At 39.0% G+C, this 20,903-nt stretch overlaps 1 protein-coding gene across 1 annotated transcript; it reads right to left on the bottom strand.

Moving 5' to 3' along the window:
• Positions 1 to 1,477: 1,477 nt before the first annotated feature.
• Positions 1,478 to 20,621, bottom strand: LOC5572643 (COP9 signalosome complex subunit 4). The gene is made up of 4 exons (XM_001654092.2): positions 20,288 to 20,621; positions 19,961 to 20,216; positions 1,775 to 2,451; positions 1,478 to 1,706 (listed from the first exon to the last, which is right to left on the bottom strand). The coding sequence occupies exons 1-4, from the start codon at positions 20,448 to 20,450 to the stop codon at positions 1,573 to 1,575; spliced, it is 1,230 nt and encodes a 409-aa protein (XP_001654142.1). The 5' UTR covers positions 20,451 to 20,621; the 3' UTR covers positions 1,478 to 1,572.
• Between the last annotated feature and the right edge of the window lie 282 nt (positions 20,622 to 20,903).

Genomic DNA, 20,903 nt, shown 5'->3' with positions numbered 1-20,903 from the left:
GAGTGGATGAAGTCTAGGAAACTAGGACTGGCCCGTCACAAGACTGAGGTGGTGGTGATCAACAACCGCAAATACGAGCAACGGGCGCTTATCGCGATAGGTATTGCACCATAGAGTCCAAGCGATCTTTTAGGCATCTTGGGGTAATGATCGATGACAAGCTCAGCTTCGCTAGCCACGTTGAATATGCCTGTAAAAGGGCATCTACGGCTATAGCGGCGCTTTCGAGGATGATGTCTTACAACTCTGCTGTAATTGCCAGCAAACGCAAGCTCCTAGCAAGCGTGGTGCTATCCATACTAAGGTATGGAGGACCAATCTGGTCAAAAGCGCTTAGAACGAGCAGAAACCTAAAGCGGTTGGAAAACACGTACAGGATAATGTGCTTAAGAATGGCAAGTGCATACCGGACGGTATCTAAAGAGGCCGTGTGCATCATAGCCGAGATGACGCCCATCTGGCTCATCATCAAGGAAGATGTTCAATGCTTCAACCAAAGAGGGACCAGAAAAATCCGCGACACGTGTAAAGAAGAAACGCTCAGAAGTTGACAGCAGGAATGAGATAACTCCACTGAAGGTAGATGGACCCATCGGATAATACCAAATGTGTCAGATTGGTATAAAAGGTAATTTCCACCTGACGCAGTTTCTGTCAGGACATGGTTGCTATAGGTAGTACCTGCATAGGTTCGGGCAATCAGAATCTCCTGCATGCCCCAGTTGTGCTGGTGTGGAGGAACAGCGTAGCATGTCGTGTCCGATTGCCCGCGTTTCATTGTTGTGAGAGATCGCATGCTCGCTACATGCGGAGGGGACAATATAATCCAGAAAATGTGTACGGATGCCGAGTGCTGGAATGCAGTAACTATGGCTGTCACTCACATTATGCTAGAATTGATCATTGAAGGTAGTTTTTGCCAGTGCTCACCGCATCAACACAAAGGCACCACTGTATGGGATTTAACATTGTGACAGCATTGCTGTTCTGCCAAACACACAAGGCTACGGTGGCGCTATCTATGCTTGCCATAGCGGCCGTTTTGGTTATTTTAATGATCCATTGGCGCGCCGACCAAGAGTTGGCTGCAGAGGATTAGCCCTGCTGAGGCTGGTCCCTTGTTTAAATCGGCTAGGAGAAGCAGTTTGCCTAGGCTACTTCTGCTACACGTGTTGTGCTAAATGCGCTGGCCCCTTCCCGAAGAAATACCGTAAGGTGGTTCCGGTGAGATGGGAGTCTGAGGCCAAGGGTAATGTCTGTGAACTCTGCACACCACTTGAGAAATTCAACAAAAATTTCTCAAGAACAGTGCATGGGCTAGTTTTAGTGGGTCGGCGTTGGTTCGGCGTCCACATACTCCCTGAGCTGCATCTGATTGCAGATTTAGCTCTTTAAAAAACCCCCTGCAATCAAACCCCGTCAAGAACCTCTACCCTACATGGTTACTGTCATCACCGAAATCAGACAAACCGAAGCAAACAGATTACACTTCAAGTTATTATTCGTATCAAACGCTTACAGGTGATTCCGGATTCTTTAAAAATCGTATTCGTATCGTAACTCTCTGACGCCTTAGGTGCACATTTCTTCATCCATTACCTTCGTGATCCATTCGGGTTCGGCAGCGCTAATCTTTTCAATCAATCCATTCACCTGGTAGCACAAGCTTTGGATTTGCTTGTCCCATTGGGGCAAAATTTCGCGAGCTGTGAAGATAATAAATGAAAGTTGACTAATTAAATTGGAAACTATTACAACAGTACATGAAACTCACTTTCAAAGTGGACCACTCCATCGATTTGGTCAATGTAGCCATTCATACGACCCTCGGTAATCATCTGGCTGGCAATGCGTTCAGCCTTATTCGGGGGAATTTCCAGCAAGGAGCCCAACTCATCGAAGGTGATGTTGTTGTACAGCTTGCTGGCCGATAGCAGATTGTGCTCGAAAACGGCGCGATCTAGTATAGTGGAGCCATCCACAGTGCTTGCCTTCTGGTGAGCTTGGAGCAGCGCTTCGAAGTCCTGCAGCTCCGACCGACGAATAATTCGATCCAGGTACATCTTTTCCAAGATAGAGTAAGCCGGAAGGTGCTGGCAGCGTTCATCCTTGAACAGTGTGGCTAACATACGAGATCTTTGCTGGCCAGCGGATGCCAACACAGTGCAAATTAGTGCTTTCTTCAAAGCAGTCATACGTTCGCCTTCGTCGACGATGGTACGGTAGGATAGCTCGTTGTACCGTTGGGCAGCTTCAATGAACTTCCGGCGGTAGTCAAGAACACGAGCGTAGCAGACCTTGTAGAGAATTTGCAGCTTTTCGTCCTTCGTGTCCGCCTGAAGGATGGACGCACGGTTGATGAAGGCTTCCGCCTGCACCGGATCCTCGTCCTCCAGGTATAGGCGCGCGATTTTGAGATACGTTTCCAATTTGTAGTCCAATGAGTATGGTCTGAAAAATTATAAAATATATAGTAAAAAAAAATACAGATATCAACTATCAAATACACTACTACACTAAGAAAACTGAAATTATGATATGCATAACACTTTTCATATGCAACAGTATTTTGATATAGCTATTAGTTTGACGGCAGCTTGGCCAAGGATACAATTTGCAAAGCTCTGCAATGTCGCGAGCAATGGGAACATAATGGAACTATGTAACGGGATTATTTGTATTTAGTTATTAGATTTAATCATATGCTTCGTAGGGCAAACACAAAGATACTCTATGCCCGGGGGAGTAAAGAAAGTTTTTTTTTGTAAAAGGGATTTGAACCCATGATCCTCAGCTTGATCTTGCTAATTATTTTCTCAGGGTGTCTACTCATTCACAGAAATGAAATGCTCTGATATTTCCATGTTTTTCCTGATTTAAAAAAAAAATAATTCCAGATCCAAGAACTCCTTCAAAATGCATAAATGATTGACGAAAAGAAAACATTTAGATCTAAGGTTTTTTGTAAACTGATTTTTTCTCTATCACGCAAAGAATTATCAGCTATTCAAAATAATAATATTGTTTGTTCTTTCAAAAAAGATACGCAATTCAATACAAATGGATGTACTGAATTGAAATAATTTTAATTATTTTTGAACCAACAATAATCTACATTACTTTGAATGTAACATGCATTCATGTCAATGATAATTCTTGTTGTTCCTAATGTTTAGTTTTGCTTAATGTCAAATATTGAACATGTGAAAGGCCAAGTTTTTTTTTTCTTTTGTGAAGTGAAAACGGGTTAAATAACTGTGAGCCTAACATACCGGGTGTATACAAGTAAGTTTTTTCTTTGTTTTTCGATTGTGTTTCCATTTTTTATAAAAATCTTTCTTAGTTTTAGTCCACCCACAAACATTGTGAATGGAAACAAATTTGCAGAACTGAAGTTTGAAGAATTGCGAAGGTAATTCCGTCTATCAATATTCCATTAAGCCATATAGTAGTCATCAGCAAAATCTGAACGCCAAATAAGCCAATTGAAGCTAATCACTTTGAAATGTTAGACATGCAGAAATATGTGATTGAATAACTTTTTTTCTTTGAAATGTTTTTTTAGAAAAATAATTAAAATTTTCGAAGTTTCAAACTAATAGAAATGTCAAATAATGCAAATGGATTTATTATTTAAACGGATAAAATAATCTTTGATTCAAAAAATAACATTGCGTTGTTTCAAAAACAATTTTTTTATTTCAAATATAAAAATTTGTTGTTATAAAATCATATTTTTTAAAAACAAAAATCATACTTTTTTAAAACAAAAGTTTATTTGTTAAAACAAAAATTATATTTTTTGAAACAAAAAATATATTTTTTGAGACAAAAAATATATTTTTTGAGACAAACTGTTTTGTACGCGGTTGTCAAAATCAACAAAAAAAAATTGTTGAACCAAATTCGCAGTGTTGTTGAAACAATAACAACCAATTATAGGCCGGCAAACAATACATATTTTTTATTGAAATCATACAGAATTCATTTATATTTAAAATTGTTTTCTCTGCGTGTGGATCAGTGCGCAAAATCAAGAGATTTTCAACTCAATGCATTTCTATTGCAGAATTTGGCGAAAGTTAACAATGCGTCACTAAGTATTGCAAAACATAACGTGTTGAACGAGCTGGAAACAAGGGTAAAATGCCCTTTTATGGACAGTAGAAAAATGAATTAGGAATGAATTAATAAATAAAACCTGAAGAGGCTTTTCAGGTAGTTTACACTTTTCAGACACCCTGTTATGACCATTCAACCATGATAATTGTGCTTGTTTGAAAGCATATTTCATCTCTATATAAGTTGCTGCTCATGTTTTACACTCAAAAAAATCCAAACGTCATTGCTACGTGAAAAATCACGTAGATCATTCCAAATTCATTTTGCCTCCACTTTACCTTACTAAGATAAAGATCACTAAGCCATTCATAACCATCAAATAGTGAATCGGTAATTGTTACTGAGGTTACCTATCGCACTTACGTGAAATTCACGTAAGTGCCTAAGTTCATTTTGACATCTGCATGTTGTGCGTACATTCGGTGTTGAGCGCAAATCCTAAGATGGCGCCCGCTTGATTTTTGAGGAACTTCAGAAGCTGCTGAACTTTAAACCCTGTGTTAGATTGATTTCAAGGTAAATATGCTTTGAATACCGAAGAATCCCTGCATTATTTCATATTTTATACCTGATTTATAACCTCTATCAATTATAGCACGCCGAAGGCGAAGACTACAACAAGACAGAACAAACTCACAACATTTGGGAAACAGGATTCACAATGCTCAGATTGAATATAAAAATATCACAATCTTTTAGGTCTGTTTACATTTTCCAATTCGGAATTAGTTTTCTTCCAAAGCCTATTAGAGATAAGTTTGGTCTTTATTCCAGTTAAATTTAATGCAAAACCATCTAGGTCCTATTAAAACGCTTCGTAAAGGCTACCGGAAAATCCACGTAGCTCTTACGTGTAGCGTGTAGCTATGATTAACGTAAGAGCTACGTGGAAAGTGCGATGAAAAAAAAACACCTATGTTTTCACGTAACAATGACGTATGGATTATTTTGAGTGTATGTTTTTTGGAGACTCTTTTTGTGATACTGCATTGCAGTAACTGAGACATGAACTGATTTCGCTCCTCACCAAGTTTTTCACCCATTTGTGTCCGCTAAAATATGAAACTTACAAGCCTTGATATTTTATGAGTTTTATCCTTAGTGCTATTGCATGAAAATATCGAATCCAATGTCGCATAGCTTGTTATCTCGCCCTAAAAGCCATTGGTAACCGAGTGTGTAGCTTGTTGTTACCGAGCAAACGAATGGATTTACACGTTAGTCGTGCGAGCAATGCTTTAAAATTGCAAAAATCTACATTCATTGGAAGTGATCCATAACCGTGGTAAACAATCATTTGCTGACCCATATTATGGGTCACTAGTTAGAACTGCTAATACTCAATATTTAGAATCAACAATCACGAAAAATGTTTTCCAAAGATGAATTCATACTAAATATAAGCGAATGAGCATTTTTTACGCTATAACATTTGAATTTTACCACCGTGGGAGCTTATTAATGCCGGCACTTCTTAAGAAAACGACCATATATAGTGATAGCTGTGTGGTACCGTAAAGACGCCATTCACCGCTCATTTAACAGCATTTGAACACATTAAATTCTGTCAAAAATCGGTTTTTCGATATTTTTCAAAACTTTTTGCGCTAAACGCAAAATAAATCATTTGTTTTTGCAGGAAAGAAGTTGCCCAAGTAACACCGAAAACATCTTTTCGAATAACAGATAGCAGATATTGTCATATAAGTGTTAAAATGGTGAAATCATAACATCTTGTGCTATATAACAGCTAAAAAATAGCTATCGGAAAACAAATCACCTTAAAACAGTTAATCCAAAAGTGACAAGCGGCCCTGGTTAATTTAACGCTCTACAAACATATATATAACTTTATAGCATAGCATAGCATAGCATAGACTGACTGTACATGTCAATGGTTGCTACTCCGTGATTGATCGGAACTGGTAAGAATTGCACTACGATCCAAATGAATAAGGGATGGGAGTTTCCGCTTACTCTCGAAGTGCAATTTTAGCAGATCTAATATTATTGATCAATAACGGCGCCGGCCAAGTCCTTACAGTCAGTTGGGATGGGGAAGGAATGTTAGGGTGTAATGATTGTTGCTTCTAGAGACCGAGAATACCTCTGCATCTCCACAATCACCACGGGAAGGGTGTTTATTAGTGAGGGAGGAAAAGATCTGGGAGTCACCTCTGGTCGGTGATGCGATCCATGGACAAGGGGAAAATATACGACTTGTATTTAAAGCTAGTTTTGTATTTTTGTCTCGAGAAGTTTTTGGAAAAATACATCAACATCTATAATGTCGAACAATTCAAAAGACGTTTTTATTAATTACGAAAACTGAAAATTACATGTATATATTTTAACTTATATGAAACAGGAATAATGCCGACACTTGTAGTGACGAACCATACATAGTTTGTTTGAAAATTACATATGAGTATTACTGTGCATTTTGTCTCGATATGGTAGAAGTTTTAGAAAATACGTCAACATTCACAATGTCGAACAATTCAAAAGATTTTTTTAATAAATAATTTTTAATAATGTAAAAAAGAGAAAAATATATGTATATTCAAATTGTATAAGAAAAAAGCATAATGCCGACACATATAGTGACGAACCATACAAAGTTTGTTTTAATATTACATAAAAGTTACGCTTTCAAGAAAATATGTATTATCATAAGCATGAAACGAACTCACCAGTTGGTAATCCATTCTCGACTGAACACAAAACTGACACTGACAGCAAAACTTCTTGGCGTCCCGAAAATAAACCGTCTTGCTTGGGCCTTCCCAAATACGTACCCAGCAAGACGCTCCAAAACAGGTGAAAAAAAAAATCTCCGGCGACGAAAACACGCGCGAATCCGTCAGCAAAATCAATCGGACGACGCAAAACCGAACTGTCCTGCTTGGGCTTCACGAAGCACTACCCAGCAAGACGCTCCAAAACGGGGAAAAAAATTCTCCGGCAACAAAAACGCGCGAATCCGTCACCAAAATCAATCGGACGACGCAAAACCGAACTGTCCTGCTTGGGCTTCACGAAGCACTACCCAGCAAGACGCTCCAAAACAGGAGGAAAAAAAATCTCCGGCAACGAAAACGCGCGAATCCGCCAGCAAAATCAATCGGACGACGCAAAACCGAACTGTCCTGCTTGGGCTTCACGAAGCACTACCCAGCAAGACGCTCCAAAACGGGGAAAAAAATTCTCCGGCAACAAAAACGCGCGAATCCGTCACCAAAATCAATCGGACGACGCAAAACCGAACTGTCCTGCTTGGGCTTCACAAAGCACTACCCAGCAAGACGCTCCAAAACAGGAGGAAAAAAATTCTCCGGCAACGAAAACGCGCGAATCCGCCAGCAAAATCAATCGGACGACGCAAAACCGAACTGTCCTGCTTGGGCTTCACAAAGCACTACCCAGCAAGACGCTCCAAACAGGGGGAAAAAAAAAATTCTCCGGCAACGAAAACGCGCGAATCCGCCAGCAAAATCAATCGGACGACGCAAAACCGAACTGTCCTGCTTGGGCTTCACGAAGCACTACCCAGCAAGACGCTCCAAAACGGGGAAAAAAATTCTCCGGCAACAAAAACGCGCGAATCCGTCACCAAAATCAATCGGACGACGCAAAACCGAACTGTCCTGCTTGGGCTTCACAAAGCACTCATATATATAACTTTATAATGACAAACAAAATCAATCGGTTTGTTGATATCAATGGTAAGGGTATAAAACACTCAGAAACTGCCAAAAACAGAACGAAAACCCTTCAAAGAGTGAAAGAGATGTGGTCGCAAAGAGTACAGCGAATAGGCAAAATAAATATGTTTCACGGTGAACTCAAATTCTGCCAACTTCGTTTGCCTCTTCTACTTGGATTGGATGTTTTAGAGATATAATTTATGAATTTTGCTACATCTGTCTAGAAAAATATACGCTAAAAGCGTCACTTCCCGAATATTTTAGCACCGTGATTGGCACATCACATAGTTCCGAGCGTATTGTATACAACGGGCACCTGTTTGTCACCGGAATCAACATAATTTCAAACTTGCACTTGTTGCTGGAAACACAATATCCCAATGATAAATTTTTCACTAGTATTTAATAATATAAAGCTACTTTTTCCTTTGTAAATTTGAGCTCTCGATTTGTGCACATTGAGGAATGGTAAGCTAAACCCAAGCCCCATTCATTACATCCCTGTGCAACTACGATTGCTCTGGTCAATCACGGAGTAGCAACTACGAATTGTGCGGTCATCTACGCTCATGCTCATGCTCATAAAGCAACTTTTTCCTCTATGTGGGCTACAATCATTGTAGTCGAATAGGCTTCAAATTTATGAATACTATCTGAATAAAAAAAATACTACAGCGCGAGTTATGTCCGTCACCATTACTGCAAATTTTACAATGTTGACATTCGTAAACCGATGTTTAACGTTTGACAGATGAAAATCTATCCACTTAGCAATAAGCTATATTTAAGTTATTTGGGTGTTATAACTTTTATCGAAAAAACAAAAACAAAAGGATTTTTTTAGAGTATGTTGAAAATATGTTCTCAAGATGTATTTCAAACGTTATTAGAAGATAATCAAGAACCTGTAGTTAAGATGCACTTTAGACATTATTACAACGTTATTTAAACTTATTTACGAATCAAAACAAAAACATTTCACATTTTGTCAAATTAATAATCCAGATTACAGTACCGATCGAAAATTTGAATCACCTTAGCATAAAGCCGCATATAAATCATATTAACCAGATTAATTTGGTTAGAAATCAAGATTCAATTTCATTAATTGCGCAATCTTGACATGAAGTATATCAAAATTGACTAACAATTTGGAGTGTGAGCAATGTGACCAGATCAATAATAAAGTTTGAAAAAATAATTGAATCGTTCGAATATTTTCGGACGGTGCTGTAGGCTCAACTAACAATCAGCCATAATATTTTCCTAGCGAGAATTGGAGCGAATTCCACAAAACAGCACAAATTTGAAGGATTTGTATTACATACATGGATTATTATAATAGCCCATGAAAAATATATGAGTGAAAATGAAAGTTTCACTATAAATTTTGAATCGCATATTAAACTTCCCAAATGCCACTAGATATGATCCATTTTCATTTTTTTTCATCTTAATGATAATCAAATTTCAATTATTTCTTAACATTTTTCAGGTTCTTATAGCCATGTTTTTTAAGACAATTTTGTTTTTATTTTTCTGTTAGTTCTTTTGTTTTGCATGTATTTAGACATTGGACATTCTGATCAGATATTTTGTGATACAAGTGTGTCTTTTAAGTTATATAACGTACAAATAACGTCATAACAACCAAAACATTTGCCTGCATTATAAACTGATCATATTGTGTCATATATATTTGGTTTTCACTTTTAAATAGCTCAATTACAACAAATGAAATATGTCGCTATATACACTTGATTTGTGAGTATTTTGTGCTGAAAAATAGCCTAATTAGAACAAATGATCATCACAGCTCATAAACTCATCTTTATTATGTTGAGAATATGTTTATAAATCGTCAATTGTATGTTATCATTAATAGTTGTCAGACCTATAAGATGTTATATAAGCCGCCATTTTTTGCGCTGTTTTAGCTTTACAAGCGTTAGATATAAAGTAAATACTGCTAAAAAAATACAACGGAATGTGTTCAAAACCTGAATTATTTACTCATATATAACTACCTGTGTTACTTGGGATGTTGATGACTTTTATTGCGAAAATTTGTTAAGATTTTTCAAAATAATTCAATGAGCGGTGAATGGAGCATGAGCGGTGAATGGCGTCCTTACGGTACCAACTAAACATTTGTCAAAAACATCGCTATTTAGCGGTTGATTTCTGCTTAACATTTCAAATGATAGAAAACAAATAGTATGATTTGGCAAAAAATATGTTTTACGTCAACGTTTATGTTTTGAGCGAGTTCTTCTTCTTTCTGGTGTTCGTCCCAACTGGGACAAAGCCTGCTTCTCAGATTAGTGTTCTTATGAGCACTTCCACAGTTATTAACTGAAAGCTTTCTTTGCCGATTGACCATTTTGCATGTGTATATCGTGTGGCAGGTACGAAGATACTCTATGCCCTGGGAATCGAGAAAATTTCCTTTACGAAAAGATCCTCGACCAGTGGAATTCGAACCCACGACCCTCAGCATGATCATGCTGAATAGCTGCGCGTTTACCGCTACATCTATCTGGGCCCCCTGAACGAGTTATCCGATGTTGAACGCAAAAGTGATCCGTAACTGTGGGTGATTAGTAACTGTGTGGGCATGGTAACCGTTATAATTGTTAAATACTGAAACTTATAAAATCAAATAAATAAAATGAATTTAAATTGATTGAGGAAAAGTTAGTTTTAAATGCCTAAAATTTATTTTCAAAGATAGATGGTTGGGCCTTGAAACACTTGAACAAATCTAACGATGAATTCAAAATAAAAAGTTTCTTATTATCTGTTTGTTCCAAACGTATGAAAAACATAAGAATTTAAAAAATGTGATTTTTATGTAATTTAAATCATGTTAATCAAATGACAACAAGTCAGATGATAACAAATAGTCTATGTGATCTGAGTCCAGAACATCAGCGATGTACCAAGAATATTTCTATGGAGCATATTTTATACTTTTGCTTAGATAATATCTTGGGGAAATCAGGGCTCGTATTGAATGATTGCCTTGGAAACAAGAACTTTAGTGACCTTTTCCAGAAAATTTATCTCGTTTTGAATTCTCGTTGTACGCATTTTGGCCCCCCATTGTATGCCTTGATTAATTTCTACGAGGATCTCTGATTTCTAATGGTTTTTTTTTTATGAAACTCATGCTCGACTTGCACTCGACACTGAAGAAGTCTGTAAGTCGCAGACGAAATAGGCCTATCTGTCAAGATAAGCAACATGTTAGAGTTTAAATATATTTGCTCGCCTTACTAGTAATTTTATTTTTTGCAAAAAGTGAAGTGTTAAAGTTCAATTAGTAGTTTTAAACATACTCTAATAATCCCTCCCCTAAATTTAATAAAAAAAAGTGTAGCAATAATTTATGCAACATAGGCGACCTGTTTCTGCTTCTTTATTTGTGTGGGAAACTTGTGGCAATAATAGTGATAATAAGTACTGCTTCCTTGCCAAAGCATGTTTTAGGTTGAATAAATAAAAAACACTAAAAAAATAAAAGATCTGAACATCTCAATAAGCAGCCGAAAAAAATTTGATTGTAAATATTTGGTATCACAAAAAGAACAAAAAGGACTGTTTCAGAATAAATGCCCTGAGTATAGCCGAAATTCCCTGATAATTCCAGGTTTTTTTTTCAAGGTTGAATAAAATTCCCTAATAATCCCTTATCCCAGGTTTTTTTCAGGTAGTAGACACCCTGTTTCTTCTGGTAAAATTTCATAAGGAAATCGAAATATTTCTTTCCTCAGAGTTATAGAATCTGACCGGACATTCCTCTAAGAGTCTAAGAATATGTACCGTAAAATGGGGTGTTAAGGGATGAAAAAAAAAATCCACTTAAAATTCGAGCAACTTCTAGTATGCCTATATAATTGAACAAAATACAGTCCTAGCATTTTCCCGGCGTGTATATCAAAAGCCAATTACAATGAAGACGATTCTATGGCAGATTTCTGAGATAATCATAAAAATGTGTGATTTTTGACGAAAATGCAAAATGGGGTGTTAAGGAATTTGATCTTTGTATATAAAACTATATTTTGCCAACAGCAAAAAAAAAATTATTGCTGTTTGCGTTTGACGTGCAAACGCAGTCTAACTGGGCTTCGAATGCGGCAACACAAAGTAACCAAAGGATACTTAGCAACCATGATCAATATCACCGCCAACCCAGAATAGAAAATCAACTTTTGACTTCGCCTTCCTTGTTAAAAATCTTACCGCGTTTGGTGTTCCCGCATTTGATATTTGCATTTCAAACGCACACAGCAATATTTTGGTCAATATCGTTGATGTGTCTCTTCAACTCTAAAGGTCTTATTCAATTTAAAGATGATATTACTTCAATATAATTTAAGTTGGAACTCCTGAAACGCTAACCGTTTTATTTTAACTGCTAAATCTCTCATACCTATTGATTCTATTTTCAAGCAAGCTATCAGTGCATCGCACAATTGTCTTGAAAAGATTTTTATACTTATATGCAGTATTCGTATCCTAGAACAGTGAAGAGCAATCTTGTTATGACTTGTCAAAAGAAGGTGAATTTCAACAAGCTTTAAGTGTGAATAGGGTAAGTGTCCAATTTGTCTTTGAAATAAAGCATCACACTAAATCAGAGTGATGTAAAAAAAATCATACTGATAAATTGCTATTTTATTTGCCTAATTTAACCCTTCAGTCGTCGCGCGGTTTGCCACCGTCAGAACCACCACGCTGATGCTGTGTACGAAAAGCGAGGTTTTTTCACCACTGTTGTACAAAATACAACAGCGCGACGACTGAAGTGTTAAGGCCAAAGTTAACCCATCAGTGATATCCATAGTGATATCCTATCGCCATCAATGCACTGGTGATGGAGTAAACAGCATGATGTTGATGTGATATGGAATGATCCGAATTGTATCGCAGTTGGCCTGTACAAATCAGCAAATGTTGAGCGTTGATAGTGACAGCGAGCAACTCTGCACCAAATAACGGATTTGCATGTAACACCCAGTGGCATGATCGGGAAAAATCCTTACGAAAAGTTTCCAATATAGAGTTGAAATCGCTCACACTATACCGCACACAATATATTTTCCAAAAATAGCTCGGAAATAACCATATATTATAGTTGTTTATCTAGGACTTAGGAAATGCTTAAAAGAATTAATAGCTCTAAAACCATCTCAAATGAGATAATCATTCCATCATTCATATATGCAAACTTTTCACCTATGTGAACAACTTTTGAAAATAGTATCATGAAAAACCCATATTCACATTAATCAGTTTTTATCTACATTTTACATACCAATTTTACCAAATTTTGAAATAAGTAAAGAAATAACTTTACATTGCAGTTCAACTTCACGGAACAACTCAAAACTATATTGAAATATATTACGGCATAAATTTAATGAGTTAAGTTACTTAGAAAAGTTAGAATAGATAATTCCTTAACACCCCACTTATTTTCAAAACGAGACTTTTTTCATAAAAGTTTCTAAAAATCGAAATCCAGACATAATTTTAAGAAGTTTTTGTCTGTACTATGATCTCAATTAAATTTCCTTATCTTCTACCTTACTCGCGAATTTTTCTCAAATATAGTTCATGGTTTTGAAGATAAATGTATTTAGACCATAAAATTCAAAAAAAAAAATGTTTTGATAGGTTTTCAATTTCTAGAAGCCACAATACTTCATATTAATAGACGGCTCCTTTTACATAATGCAGTTCACAATCCTCTGAACAAATCGAGCATTTCAGATTACTTATATATCGACTTTCTAAATTTCTGTGATTTGTCGAACTTGATTGAGAAGTTCGATCCCTTAAAACCCCACGAGTCCTTAACACCCCATTTTACGGTATAAGAAAGAGTATTTTTAAAATGCCTCGTAACTTCACAAGTATTATGGTTCATGTTACTGTATGTTTTTATGATTTTCAGAAATTCTTTCAAGGGACTTCCACAAATGCCGAAATCACATAGAGCCTTAATATTAAAATCAATTCTATTGTAAACAAAACAAGGGACAAAAGATCGAAAATTCTTTTACAATGAAAGAAAAAAATCTCACCATGCAAACCATTTTCGATCATTTGTCCATTAGAATTTATGTCTCCCCACCTTTTGTCCTTTTAACACTTCAGTCGTCGCGCTGTTGTATTTTGTACAACATTGTTGAAAAAAAACCTCGCTTTTCGTTCACAACAGCAGCGTGGTCGTTCTGACGGTGGCAAACCGCGCGACGGCCAAAAGGTTAACCCTTCACTGAGGCAAATAGTCTATCAAAATACATAGGAACCCCTTATGAAAATTCGCCACGAGAAATCGGGTTGAAATTCATAGATTTGCCTAATGAAACCAACATTTGAAAACAGAAAATGTTTTCGCGGCAACTTGGAATCGAACTAAGAACCTTGCGATTGATAGGCCCGTGTGTACACCACGCGCTTATCGACGCCTTGATGTAACTTTTGATTGAAATAAGATACCAATTTAAAATCTTCTGACAATTACTTTTTTGTGAGAAATTTTATTTTTGCAAAAACAAAAGTTTTGAATGACCCCTAGGGGAGCTTCCATAAAAAAAAGTTACAAATTGTGACTTAGGGTCGTTTACGACCCGAAAATTCAAACAGCTTGCAAAAATCAGTGTGTTGACCGAATTTAGTTCTGTTGGGCTTAAATAAAAGGCACATATGTCTAATTTCAGAAACCCTCTTGGAGATCCGGATTTGGTCACTGTGGCTACCGGGAGCCTGCTACATATGAAAAAAGTCCCTTTAGAGACCCTTTTTTTTCTTCTACGTACTTTTTTTAGAACTATTGTATATACCCTTTTGCTTTTACAAAGACCCTCAGTGGCGAGAACGCCACCGGAATACTTTGCGCGGTGACTGGACTTTTACCCATCTGCCATCGATGGGCAGAAGTCCTAAGTTGCAGCATTGTGAATCCCCCAATCTGGTACGATCAACCTGATAAAGCCGACCACTTCCCTTGGGGATGCGTTCCAAATATCGGCCGGCTCCAGAAAGGGCTTGTCAAATATTTTGGACCTTTGTTGTATATGTGCACTGCAGGAGCAGAGAAGGTGTTGAGAGGTTTCGCACGTTTCACTACAGAAACGGCAATTTGGGTATTGGTTAGAGACCCTTACTTTGACAACCTGTAGTTTCGTAACTAAACAAATAATCTAAACCGTCCTCATATTGTTGAATAAATATTCACGTGCACTGAGAAAAAGTAAAGTCAGTTCCCAACACTGTTTTGTATATGTAATTCACATCGGTACTATTCGGTTGAACAAATTACCAGCGCATATCCCCTGAAAAATTCGGTCCAGTATAGTCCATGCGGAACCGGTTCCAGGTTTCCCGGAAGGTAGGCAATCTGGACAATTCGATGAAATACTTGGATTTATGTGTGTGTGTGTGTGTGTGTGTGTGTGTGTGTGTGTGTGTGTTTTTTTTTTTTTTTTTTCATGCATCTCTAGGAGTTAAAAAAATCTTCTCAAGACTGGCCTGTATTTGTTCATGCTCATGCCACAGTGTATGGTTTGGCACTGTGTGGGATTCGCAATGGGGCGCCTACCCACTAAAAAACAGTCTCCTAGGTACACCGTCACCGTAAAGAATTCTTCTCCGGCACCACCTTGCGGTATTACTTCGAAGAAGAGGCGACACATGCTACGCGCACCCTTCATTAAGCCCTTCGGCTCCATCATTAATTTGTTAGTTCCTAATCCATGCCATGCTGAGCCCTTCGGCTCCCATTAATAATTTGTTAGTATTCCTAGTTTGTGATCTAAACATGCCATATTCAGCCATTCGGCTCACGATACCATGGGTGCCAGAAACTCCCTGACGAAGGAAGTTCTCTCGGTGCTGGACGCATGCCATTTAGCACTCCAGGTTCTCGCGCACTATTCGGATAGTCCCCAGCGGTGAATTTACCCTACCCCGACGAAGACTTCCCCGGAGGTGGAAGTTCTTCCGGTACCGATGCTGCCCGGATAGGTGCCAAGGTCGATCCTGCGATTCCGGTTGGTGGATGACTTCCGGTTCACAGGTGCCCTGACGACCAATTTGGCAAGACAATTTACACCGTCTTCAGCTCAAGGCTGCACAGACTGAACAATCACAAACATTAGGCAACGGACAACACGAAACACCCAGTAGCCCAATGATGAATTTTTCGTTTGACGAAAAGTTTCCACCGACTGGAGTGGGAATCGAACCCACACTTCATGGCACAATATGCCTAAACGACTGACGCCGCTAACCGCACGGCCACGAAGCCTACAATTTCCGGTGCTTTTCCGCGATCTACTCGGTCTTGTCCCCGACGGTGGATCAAGCCTACCTACCGGTTGGATGCCGAGGTCGGTTCGGCGATTCCGGTTGGAGACTGACTTCCGGTTCACCGGCTTGTTCCTCCCTCCACTTCCGCTGAAGCAATGACATTATTTTCGTCACCGCCATGTTCACCGCGTTCCACATCACCTCATCGCTACACATTCTATCCACTACGTTGTCTACGGTTACGTCAGCACCACAGACCGCTGTCATTTCGCTACGTTCCGCAGCAAAACGTGGACACTCGAAAATGACGTGTTCCGGCGACTCCTCTACGACTGGGCACTCAGCGCAGAGCGGCGACTCTGCGTGGCCGAACCTGTGCAGATATTTCTTGAAGCAGCCGTGACCTGACAAGAACTGCGTCAAGTGGAAGTTGACTTCTCCATGGGATCTGCTCACCCATTTCGCCAGATTTGGAATAAGGCGATAAGTCCACCTTCCCTTCTCAGCGGTATCCCACTCGCGTTGCCATTTCACCATCGTGTCGGCTCGGGCAATCTTCCGGGCTCCTCTAGTACTACTAGCTTCGTAGCACTCCTTATCCTCTTCCAAAACGTAGCTGATAGGGACCATTCCGGCAATCACGCATACTGCCTCCGAAGATATGGTTCGGTAGGCGCTCGCTACCCGCATGGCCATCAGCCTATACGTGCTGCTAAGCTTGACTCGGTTCCTCTTCGTCTTCATTGCGGTTCCCCACGCCGGGCTAGCGTACCTCAGGATCGACGTAGCCACGCTAGACAATAGCCTCCGCTTACTGCTGCAAATCGCCGAGTTATTCGGCATGATCCTGGACAGCGCCGTGGCTGCCCTCGCTGCTTTCTCGCACGCATAATCGACATGGCAGTTAAAGTTCAGCCGATCGTCGATCATTACGCCGAGGTGTTTTAGCTCCCGCTTTGAGGCTATGGTGTGTTCTCCCACTGTAATCTCAGCCTTTTGCACCACTTTTCGGTTGCTGTGTTTTTTTTTTTTTTTTCAGTTGCTGTGTGTGTGTGTGTGTGTGTGTGTGTGTGTGTGTGTGTGTGTGTGTGTGTGTGTGTGTGTGTGTGTGTGTGTGTGTGTGTGTGTGTGTGTGTGTGTGTGTGTGTGTGTGTGTGTGTGTGTGTGTGTGTGTGTGTGTGTGTGTGTGTGTGTGTGTGTGTGTGTGTGATCCAACTAACACCCACTGTCCGGCAGTGATATTATGGAAAAAATCTTTCTGCAATCCTTTTGCAAAAAGCTGCAGTCCAGGAGTTAGAAGCTGATAGCTCTATTGCAGATCCAGTGACCCATTTCAGAATGGCTGGAGAGACACATCCATTCAGAAGTCATCTCCACTAACAATAAGACCCGCATGTATGCATTACCATTATCAAATTGATAATGATAATGCAAACAAACTGTTTTCTTCAAAACTGGCACGTATTTAGTAAATTTAGTAAGAATCATAATCAGAACAATATAAGGCCATATAAGGCGGCATTGCCGTCACCATGGGAACCTTCGACTCAACCAGCCTTGGGATCGACTTTTCTTCCCCTTTCACCTCTGCCGCGCATTCGTCCGTCATTCCACAACACAAAAACCATTTTTTCAATGTCTTGAATTTCACGACGGTTTTGATTCACATTTAAGCACTTTTCTCCAACAAGTTGAGTGATAGAACGCGGTATTTGTTGCATCTAATTTCTTCTTTTTGCGATCTGTTACCGATTATTTTGAACACGAATCAACACTGGGTGGCGAAGTACGTGCGATAGAGCCCGAATCAAAATTTCAGAGACAAACTTTATCCGGAATAAACTCACAAGCCAGTTGCAAACGGCCGTAAAATATTACAAAAAAACACGAATTTCAACGTTAAACTCCGGGAGCATTCGGTGATTCACTTTCATACGTTCTGCTGCGTTCTCGATGAAATTACTCGGATTTATGCCCCAAAACCTAAGACAAGACGTGACAGGTCAAAGTACAAAAATGAAACCAATTGCCTGTCAGAAAAGACCACTTCCCATTGGTCGTTTTGGCAAAGGCCTACCTTCACATCGTTGAGTTGGATTGCAACAGGGCACTTTGTTGCTAGTCCGGCCGTGTTGCTAGTTCATAGATAGTTTTTATCAAAAGTTTGAAAATTTTTCATGAAACTTTTCGTTTCAAATCTATTTATATTAGATGTTAAGCTCAAAACATGTGCTCCTAGAATTTTAAATTAAATTTAAAATTCCTTATTGAGACAAATTCAATGGAAATTATGTCCATTCTCGCTAAAAATACTGTCGGTTTTGAATATAAACCTGATTTTTTTAGATATAGCATCCTCTATTGCACTAAATCAATGAAGCGTAAAGAAAACAATCAAATTTTGATCCTTTATATTTGAATTTGTTCACAAGATTTGCATTAATAGGATACTGGTAACACTGGCTTCTGTATCGTCAAGGTTATCGACTGAAAAACAACGGGGCAGTCTTAGTTGAGCTGTCACGTCCTGTCCTAGCCCAAAACCAAATAAATTGTATCCATTTTTTTATGTTTGGATTTAGTTTGCCAAAAGGATGAATGGATGGATATTATGGTGCTTTTGGAGCACCGGAATGATCACCGGGAAACCCGTCATATGGGACCACTAAGTTTTAGCATCAAAAGTAGGCATGCGACGGCTGTCTTCATGATTTTGAATCCCTGTGACTCTTCTAGTTCCAGTATAGATAAATGACCTGGAGAGTTTCTGAAACTCAATTCAAGCTCAACAGAACTGAAATAGATCAACACACTGATTTTTGCGAGCTGTTTGAATTTTCGAATCGAAAACGTAATTTGTAACATTTTGTTAGGGACTAAGGAAAGTTAAAACATATCTGTTTCATAGTCGGTTAAAATGCTCCGGGCAAGATGAGCACCCGCACGAAAAGATTGAAATAAATCCTATTGTAATTGATAGGAATCCCAAAAAATATAGAAAACCTTCGATAAGAACGTCACAAACAAGAGGTGCTCACCCTTCTTGCCTATCCCTACCAGTGTTGTTCAGATTCATTTCCCCGAAAATAACATTTTCCGAACTACGAAGCCACGAACTACTACAACCATGCTCTATCCTCATAAGATAGAAAAGCAGATGGTTAAGCTTGAGTACTGCACACAAAATCGATCAATTTTGATCCCAGAGAGCCACAATTCAAGTTTCGGTGAAATGAATTGAATGAGTGAGTGAGTGCGAATCATTTCACCGAAACTTGAATTGCGGCCCACCGAGATCGAAACTGTCGGATCCCATGTGCAACACTCAAGCACAACCACCTCCCCCTCCATCTCAGGAATACAACGCACAGTTATAACAGTTCATGGCTTCACAATTCGAATTTCGGGGAAATGAGTCTGGTCAACACTTCCCTACTACAGAGATTCCTCCTAAGATGTCTTCAGGAAGTCTTTCAAAAATTATTTGATAAATTTACAAATGAACCCCTCAAAGAATATACATATCCACAAATTCTTTCAGTGACAATTTTTTGGAGTGATTCCTCAAAAATTCCTGCAAATATTTCTAGGGAAATTTAAAAGCAATCTCTGATGAAACTTCCTGAATTCCTGAAAATCAGAATTCCTGAACTGCTGAGAAATGTTCAAAAAGTCTTTCTAGAAGATTTTTTAAGATTACTTTGGTTGAAAAAAACATCAGTTGAAAATAAAGACTTGCATTAAGAAGCAGTGACCAAGTCACTAAACAGACTTGCTCCCAGCCCTATATATCAATGGACACTTACTTTTGACCGGTCTCGAGCGGAATCCCGCCGAGTACGTTGGCGGCTTCCTTCCAGTTCTGGTTACGTTCGTAGATCCCAGCTAGATGCTGCCGGATCGAAGCCACCTGTTCCTCGAAGGAAATCACACGGGGCTGCACCTTGTCCAGTGTGAAATGCGACACCGCCTTCGAGATGTCGTCCGGGAGTTTGGCTAGATGGGTGCTAACGTCGGACAGGATTTGCCGGGAGATAACCAAACTGACATGTTCGTTCACAACTGCAATGTAAGAATTTCATTGATTTAGTTATTATCGCTTCCGGGACGGCGGCATTCTTAACAATACTTACTTGCTTCAATAAAGAGTTTTAGGGTGTCCACCAACTCATTCCCGGTATTAAGCAGAATCTGGTCCAGCAGTCCCCGATACTTGTCGGCTTGCTCCTTGTGTATTCCGGAAAAGTTTGTTAGGGCGGCAAGCTGGTTCCGAAGAGCGGATTGCGAAATGGCCATGTCTAAGCACTGGTTAAGATTTATCCGTTAGATATTTAACTACGTATTATGCCACAAAATCACTGCGTTTACGGAACTATTTTGCAGTTTTGTTTTCGATTGGAAATTTGTCGCGAAAAAATTTTTGTTTTGCCTGAGCGACTGACTGATGTACGCTACGTTAGCCTAATACGGCCGCGGGAAAGTCGTGAAACAGTGGCATTTCTAAATCAAAATTGGTCATAATGTTTTCTATTTGGCTGCGTCCTTTTCTCTTGAGTTCAGTTTAGAAAAGTTATTGCGCTACCGTAATAGACTCTCGGCTGATTTTTTGCCACAATTTTTATTACTATGGAACTGGTGCTAAAATTGGCTTGTTTAGGATTATCCAGTTTATTACATATTCTGAATCTACGTCAAATAGAAATGTGGCTTTAACCAAGCGTGCGTGGTGATGTACATTGTACATGTGAT

This window comes from Aedes aegypti, chromosome 2, assembly GCF_002204515.2.
Source record: "Aedes aegypti strain LVP_AGWG chromosome 2, AaegL5.0 Primary Assembly, whole genome shotgun sequence".
In the NCBI taxonomy this organism is placed as follows: Eukaryota; Metazoa; Arthropoda; class Insecta; order Diptera; family Culicidae; genus Aedes; species Aedes aegypti.
This window is presented reverse-complemented; position numbering and strand designations above follow the sequence as displayed.

Excerpts from the sequence above, each read along its gene's own strand:
- LOC5572643 (XM_001654092.2), bottom strand. The coding sequence starts at position 20,450 with ATGGCCATTTCGCAATCCGCTCTTCGGAACCAGCTTGCCGCCCTAACA. Across the intron at positions 20,217-20,287 it reads AAAACTCTTTATTGAAGCAA|TTGTGAACGAACATGTCAGT; the intron begins GTAAGTATTGTT and ends CTTACATTGCAG. Across the intron at positions 1,707-1,774 it reads TGGAGTGGTCCACTTTGAAA|CTCGCGAAATTTTGCCCCAA; the intron begins GTGAGTTTCATG and ends TTATCTTCACAG.